We start from the raw sequence: 7,786 nt of genomic DNA on the forward strand, positions 1-7,786 counted from the left end.
ACATCACATAGTTTTATATATATATATATATATATATATATATATATATATTGCTGATTCCTTACAATGTACAATTTATGTTTGCTTGATCAAGGTTTCACTAACAAGAGCCAGTAATTTAGTTTTTCTGTATGTATTTCACAGATGCTGACCTGGTTATCAATGAGGTGATGTGGTGGGACAACGGCATGTATTTCTGCTCCATCGATGCAGCAGGTGATGTTGTGGGAGACTCCGATAAAGAAATCAGACTCATTGTGTATCGTAAGTATCAACACACTAAAGACTTGTTCAACCACAAAAACATTATAGATGCTGATGCTGGTCATACCCCCTCTTCCTCTCAGACTGGCTGACTGTGCTGCTCATCATCCTCGGTGGATTGCTCCTCATCATACTGATCTGTATCTGCTGCTGCCAGTGCTGTCCTCAGAACTGCTGCTGCTATGTCCGTTGTCCCTGCTGTCCTCGCATTTGCTGCTGCCCAGAAGAAGGTATCCACGTGCATTGACTCTTTATTACTTTAGTATCTTAGTCTGTGCATTTATCACACCAGATAATGTTACAATATTTATTTTTTAACAATATTCAAAGTGTTCTACTTCTGGTGGATATCAGTTCTTTGAAATAAATGTCTACTGATTACAAAATCACATTCTGCATAACAATTGATTAGTTTGTCAATAATAATAATAATAATAATAATATGTTTTATAATATATATGTATATATGTAATGCATGTTTTTTTTTCTTTTTTTTCTTTTTGACAATGAAAACTAAATAAGTAGACAATACAACAATACAACAAAATATGCATTATAAATATTTTTATTATTAATAATATAAGTATTCTTTTAAATAATAATATGAATAAAAACAACAATAAAATTCATAATTCATTATAATTTAGTATTAATCATAATAATATGTGGAACCCTTTTAGCATTTTAACAATGAAAACTAATCTGTGCACTATGACAATACAACATAATGTGCTTTATAAATATTATTATTATTATTATTATTAAGTATTATTTCAAATAATAAACCATATATTTATAATAATTTGTTGTAATTTTATTGAAAAATAAAACGTAGTGAAATATTTCGTCCATGTTCATTTGTCTATTTAGCGGTGATGCACCACAAGATGATGCGTGACGCTAAAAAAGCAATGGTACCGTGGCTCCATGGCCAGCCCATCTATGCCCCCATTGCCTCAAAGGCATCTTCTCAAGCAAACCCTTTACTATATTCAGGTCAGTATAACTTCCTCTAGTAATCTGCTAATGTATGTAGTGCTGCTTCTGATCAGTAATGACTTGACACTCATAATTTGTCCTCCACAGGGTCTTTTTCTGAAACTTCATCCAAACACAACCTTCCCATGGCCCCGATGGTCATTCCTCATCCTCAACCTGTCCTGCCATTCGTACCTCCCCACGGATACCATGCCAATGGCAGCATAAATGGAAGTGTACGTGGTAATAACCAGGTGTTAGACTTTCTGGAGAACCAAGTAAGAGGGATGGATATGGCTGCCCCAATGCTTCAGCCTCAACAATACTACACAGAAGTCCCGTTCCAAAGCCTTCCTCATCAATATGTGGCCCCACAACCCCAATATGCAACTCCACCGCCTCAACCCATACCCCAAGCTGTACCTTTATCAGCCAGGCCGCCCAGCATGCTCTCAGCCCTGGACGAGATGGGTGTCCAAGGTGTGGAGCGCAGGGTCATCCAGCTGCCTCCCATCGTGGGCCGAGCGAAACCGAGCTCTCGGCGGACCAATGATGGTGGAAGACACCGGCTATCTAATCATTCCAGTGGTAGCTCAAACCGCAACGGTCATCATCGTGATGATTCCCGGAGGGAGGCGTCATCTTCACGGAGAGGGACGCAGATACAGCGCAGCTACAGCGACGGGTCGGACTGGGATGACAGGCGTGGAGCCCGAGGTTCATCAGGACGCAGGGGAGTTTCGGTTTTGGATAGGTCTTGTTCACGTGTTCGCAGTAAAGGGGAGCTTCTGGAGGAGCTGGAGCACGCGACAAACCGCAAAGACAGGAGCTATTTGCCTTCTCCACGTAGAGGCTCCTGGAGTTCAGACGAGGAGGACAGTTATAGAAAACGGAAGCGATCTCAAGGGAGATTGTCTGAGAAACCACCAGCTTATTCTACCATTGATATTTTGCCTGGCCACAGCAGGAGGAGTGACCACTTCTCGGTAAGAATGTAGATTTAGGATTTGTTCATCACTAAGAAGCTGTGATTATATACTGTGGTGCCAAAAAGGACACATTTAAAGGGAATCATTCACCCAAAAATGAAAATCCTGTCATAATTTACACACCCTCACGTTGTTCCAATCCTGTATGATTTTCTTTATTCTGATAACACAAAAGAAGAAATTTTGAAAAATGTCTCCGTTTGTTTGACTTTTATTGTATGAACAAAAACATATTCTTCAAAATACCTTCTTTTGTGTTCCGTAGAAGAAAGTCATACAGGGTTGGAATGAAATGAAGGTGAATAAATGACAGAATTTTTATTTTTGTGTTTAAAACTATGCTTTGGGTTTGCTGAAATGGAGATTTGAACAAAAAATAAACAGCATAGTATTTTTAAGTCACTTTTGATAAGTGTCTTCCAAATGAATAAAAATAAATGTAAACAATTGTTATGGTTTGTCTCATCATAAATATATATATATATATATATTTTTTTTTTACAGGATAAAATGCTATACCCCAAAAACAAACCTTGCAATCCCAAGTCTTTTAGACTAGAGATCTTACATTTTCCAGCATGTTTCATGATTTAATGCAGAAACGTGTACTTTTTGTCTGTAGATTAAATCATTATTGTTATATAATTTCTTTCTAAAGCATATTCGAGCGTGTTAATTTCGTTCGACATACGTGATTAAGTATCTGTTTTCATCACTCATATTTTAAATGCAAACGTTTGAATAAACAAAAACACTGGGAAGTTCCAGAGTCACAGGCCTCCAAAATCTTCCGTTTGTTTGAAACGCCGTCATTCGCATCGCCTCATTCTATTGGCCACTTCTGCCCAAAAGGGGCGGGCCCAAGTCGAGAGCGTTGGCAAGCGAAATTGTCAACCTGGATCGTTTCTATCAGTCGATTACAACATCATCTACAGATAACGCGAGTCAGTGGAGACAGGCAGCAGCAGCAGCAGCAGCTCAGCGTTTGGATTAAACCTAGTGAAGCAGAAACTGCCGGTGGATTAGCTGTTCTCAGGTAATTACGCGGCTTTGCTTGTAAACAAATGTCTCATTACAGAACAATGACAATGCTAAACCTCTCCCTAATGTGCATTTGACCTGAAACACATTCTGTTGTTAAAATAAAGATGCGTAGCGAATACAGATCACAATACATGATACATTTGCGTTGTTTTTGTGTTTTAAAGGCCTTGTTTACAATTGGAGAGGACGAACGTGCTGAACTTGCAAAAGCTGTATTAGTAATTTTTTTTCTTTGTTGCACCATGACACCTCTTTATAATAAAACAATTATCATGATAACCACAGTTTATGCACCAGTTTTACTGCAGTGACTGTAAAATCATATTGTTGGAAATCCCTGCTTAAGTTGGTACAGTAGCTGGACAAGTTAAAAAAAAACAGCTCGACCATCTGGATTGTTGCTGGTCTAAAGTGGTCTACTGACTAGAAACCGGTCAACAAACCAGCATAAACTGGTATTTTGCCATGCATACCAGTATAGTGAGCTTTCAAAAAGAAGCTTTTCTGAACCTGAATGTTCTTATTTTGCAGGAATCATGAACTCTCTCTCGGGTAAGAGTGTGCTGGCGCTGTGCAGGGTTTTCTCCAGTCCCCTGTCGCTCCCCCCTGCTATTGTAGGGGCAGTGAGGGTCTGTCACTCAGGCGTGAACTCCAAGGGCACGGTGTTCACCAAAAAACGAGGCTATGATATCACCAGGAACCCCGACTTGAACAAAGTAAGCATCTGTATGGTTCAAACTCCGTGCACTTATGATCTACGTGACTAAGCAGCTATTAGATTGTCAGCAGCCGGTGCTTTGATGTGATTTTATAACGTTTAGTAATGCCAAAGTCCCCACAGATAAGAAAGTATGAAAGTGGCATTGTGAGATCTTGAATCTAAAAGCAAAGACTTTGGCCCCTACCAAGCATGAAGAGGAGATGCTCTGAATATGCTTAGGCTTCTTAAAATCAATGCAGAGTTGCAGGATATGACACAGGGGTTTCGCTAAACACTTTTTGCAGGGTCATGAAAATGTGGCCATTTAAATGTTACTTTGCCATTTGTATCCTGTTTGCAAAGACTTTCAGGGCAAGATGAGGACTGGGCATGATTGAGAAATGTAGAACTTTAAAGCCATGATGGATGGAAACTGTTAGACGTAAACAGTGAGCGGAGAATCCAACAGAGGAGGGTGTCCATGCTTACTTCCCATTGGTCAGAAATAAATAGATCCAACATGTGATGCAGCTACCCTAAGCTGGAATGTTTCCCGGTGCAGACCCAATTGCAGGGTGGTAATTTGTATTTAAACCAGACTGTAGGAGGAGTGCACTTTTTTTTTTTTTTTCATTTGCAGCTGTCACGTGTTGTTAATGAAGTTATGGTGCTGTGTTAACAGGGCATGGCGTTCACCATGGAGGAGAGGTTACAGCTGGGTATCCATGGCCTGCTGCCTCCCTGTTTCCTCTCTCAGGATGTCCAAGTGCTTCGTGTTATGAAGAGCTACGAGACACGCAGTAACCCTCTCGACAAGTAACCAAACTTCATCTGAAACATTCTGTACATACTCTGTATGATCATAGCCAATGAAAAGCACAGTGACAATACTTTTCTTGGTCCTATTTCCTATTTATACTAAAAACATTTAGTATTTACATTATACATTTCCATTAATTTCCATTATACATTTCCTATTTATACAAAAAAAACAAAAACATTCTGACTGTGCAGATACATATTGCTGATGACACTGCAGGACAGAAATGAGAAGCTTTTCTATCGTGTGTTAACCTCTGACATTGAAGAATTCATGCCTATCGTCTACACTCCTACTGTGGGCCTGGCCTGCCAGCAGTATGGCCTTGCTTTCAGAAGACCAAGGTGAGGTATATACATACTCTGGACCTGGAACAACTTGTTTAGCCAGATCTATTCTGAATCAAATGCTTTATAAACACTTAGACTAGTCCAACCAGTTTTTCTTAGCTGCATGGTGAACATACAGTATAAGGCCCATATGATTTTGACAGTTGTTTTTCTTGTAGAGGGTTATTTATCACTATCCATGACAAGGGGCATATTGCCACCATGCTGAACTCATGGCCGGAGGAGGACATTAAGGTTTGTTTAGAGTGATAAAGTGTCATTCGGTGCCAGTAGATGGTTGTTTCACTCTATGTGCATTAATAGGCCATAGTGGTGACGGATGGAGAACGAATCCTGGGATTAGGAGACCTGGGCAGCTATGGAATGGGGATCCCAGTGGGCAAACTAGCTCTGTATACAGCATGTGGAGGAGTGCCACCTCAGCAGTGCCTGCCTGTGCTGCTGGATGTGGGCACTGATAACCAGGTAAAATGAGAATAGCATAAACCAGTGGTTCTCAAACCTGTCCTGGAGTACACCCAGCCCTGCACATTTTGAATGTTTCCCTCATCTATCACACCTGATTCAACTCATCAGCTCATTAGTGGAGACTGCAAGACCTGTAGTGGGTGTGTCAGATATAGAGAGACATACAAAATGTGCAGTGCTGGGGGTACTTCATGGAGAGGTTTGAGAACCACTGGCATAAACATTTTAAACATTTTTGTTTTTAAATGTTTTTGAAAGCCTCTTATCCTCTCCAAGGCTGCATTTATTTGATCAAAAATACAGTGAAACAGTAATATTGTGAAATATTATTACACTTTTATAACAAAATAATTTTATTTTTATAACAATATAAATGTCTTTACTGTCACTTTTGATCAATTTAATGCATCTGTGCTAAATAAAAGTATTGGCCCCAAACTTTTGAATAATAATGTTTATACTGTAAAACTGTACTCTGTTGTTCATTGGTTTCATTGGGTTTACAAACATAGTTGTCCCTATTTGTAACCCTGTTGTCCTTTTTTAACCCATTTTTATTTGTTTTTGTTCAGACCCTCTTAGATGATCCCTTGTACATCGGCTTAAAGCACAAAAGAGTGAGGGGCAAAGAATACGATGACCTCATTGATGAGTTCATGCAAGCTGTCACCGACAAGTATGTTTGAAACTAAAATTCTGAAATGAAAGATGATTTACTTACCCTTATGATTTAGTTATGATTTACTTAACCTTATGATTTGTTTACAACTTCTGTTGTTCAAGTTGTACCTTTAAGCCAGGTCTTTTTAGTGAATCAGTTGATCCTGTTAATAAATCTGTTCTGAATGATCTGGTTCACCAGCTCAACTGACTTAATGATTTGGTTTGGTGGTTCTCAAGTTAACAGTTAACTATAGGGGAAGGTTATGTGTGTGAAATACTTACAGACTGTATAAACATATCTTTTTTCGTTTTTTTTTCTTCGTTTTTATCTTTTGTTTTAGGTATGGAATGAATTGTCTAATTCAGTTTGAGGATTTTGCCAACAGCAATGCCTTCCGTATTCTCAATTACGATGACCTCATTGATGAGTTCATGCAAGCTGTCACCGACAAGTATGTTTGAAACTAAAATTCTGAAATGAAAGATGATTTACTTACCCTTATGATTTAGTTATGATTTACTTAACCTTATGATTTGTTTACAACTTCTGTTGTTCAAGTTGTACCTTTAAGCCAGGTCTTTTTAGTGAATCAGTTGATCCTGTTAATAAATCTGTTCTGAATGATCTGGTTCACCAGCTCAACTGACTTAATGATTTGGTTTGGTGGTTCTCAAGTTAACAGTTAACTATAGGGGAAGGTTATGTGTGTGAAATACTTACAGACTGTATAAACATATCTTTTTTCGTTTTTTTTTCTTCGTTTTTATCTTTTGTTTTAGGTATGGAATGAATTGTCTAATTCAGTTTGAGGATTTTGCCAACAGCAATGCCTTCCGTATTCTCAATAAATACCGCAATCGTTATTGCACCTTTAATGATGATATCCAGGGTAAGTATGCACACTGTAATGTCAAACTATAAAGATTTTCATTCTTCATAATGGAAAATTATAGTATTAGAGCCATAAAATTGTTTGCTCATCTCTTTCCCCACCTTTTCAGGCACAGCTTCTGTTGCTGTTGCTGGGGTCCTTGCTGCTCTTAAGATTACAAAGAATAAACTCTCTGACCACAAGTTCGTATTTCAGGGAGCAGGAGAGGTAATGTCAATTCAATTGAAAGATGCTACAAACTTCTACTGAGAAATAGCAAATAAAAGAGCCGTTACGAAACACTTTTAACAGGGTGTCCGCGGGTCCTTAAAAAGTCTTAAAATGTCTTAAATAACGTTTTCCTAATATAAGGCCTTAAAAATTCTTAGATTCGATGGTTCTTAATTATTTTTGGTCTCATTACCGCTAAAATATCTTCAGTCTGACGGACCTAATGACTTTACAATCATTGGACAGACCGAAGATTTTTTCTTCCTCGCGGCAAGTTAACTGCGTCAACAGAGAATTGCAGCAAGTTAGCAGAATACAGAATACAAGCTCGCGCTGAGGCTCACTCTGTTTGTCTCGAGACTTCAGAACAAATGAGCGAGACAGCACACATAAACTCAGAAGAAACA

At 38.7% G+C, this 7,786-nt stretch overlaps 2 protein-coding genes across 2 annotated transcripts in view; both read left to right on the plus strand.

Annotated features, from left to right (window-relative positions):
• LOC107748181 (immunoglobulin-like domain-containing receptor 1) overlaps nt 1–2,240 on the plus strand; it is a 4,351-nt gene extending 2,111 nt beyond the window's left edge. The window contains exons 5-8 of the mRNA XM_016562881.1: nt 145–264; nt 348–494; nt 1,135–1,260; nt 1,351–2,240. Of these exons, the coding sequence (XP_016418367.1) occupies nt 145–264; nt 348–494; nt 1,135–1,260; nt 1,351–2,240 (1,283 nt within the window). The remainder of the gene's footprint in view (nt 1–144; nt 265–347; nt 495–1,134; nt 1,261–1,350) is intronic.
• Nucleotides 2,241–3,087: 847 nt separating this feature from the next.
• LOC107748144 (NADP-dependent malic enzyme-like) overlaps nt 3,088–7,786 on the plus strand; it is a 13,766-nt gene continuing 9,067 nt past the window's right edge. The window contains exons 1-9 of the mRNA XM_016562820.1: nt 3,088–3,267; nt 3,807–3,991; nt 4,658–4,791; nt 4,990–5,139; nt 5,304–5,379; nt 5,449–5,610; nt 6,186–6,289; nt 7,057–7,166; nt 7,279–7,376. Coding sequence (XP_016418306.1) covers nt 3,812–3,991; nt 4,658–4,791; nt 4,990–5,139; nt 5,304–5,379; nt 5,449–5,610; nt 6,186–6,289; nt 7,057–7,166; nt 7,279–7,376 — 1,014 coding nt within the window. The 5' untranslated portion in view covers nt 3,088–3,267; nt 3,807–3,811. The remainder of the gene's footprint in view (nt 3,268–3,806; nt 3,992–4,657; nt 4,792–4,989; nt 5,140–5,303; nt 5,380–5,448; nt 5,611–6,185; nt 6,290–7,056; nt 7,167–7,278; nt 7,377–7,786) is intronic.

The sequence above is a fragment of the Sinocyclocheilus rhinocerous genome, unplaced genomic scaffold (genome assembly GCF_001515625.1).
Source record: "Sinocyclocheilus rhinocerous isolate Xijiao unplaced genomic scaffold, SAMN03320098_v1.1 scaffold289, whole genome shotgun sequence".
In the NCBI taxonomy this organism is placed as follows: Eukaryota; Metazoa; Chordata; class Actinopteri; order Cypriniformes; family Cyprinidae; genus Sinocyclocheilus; species Sinocyclocheilus rhinocerous.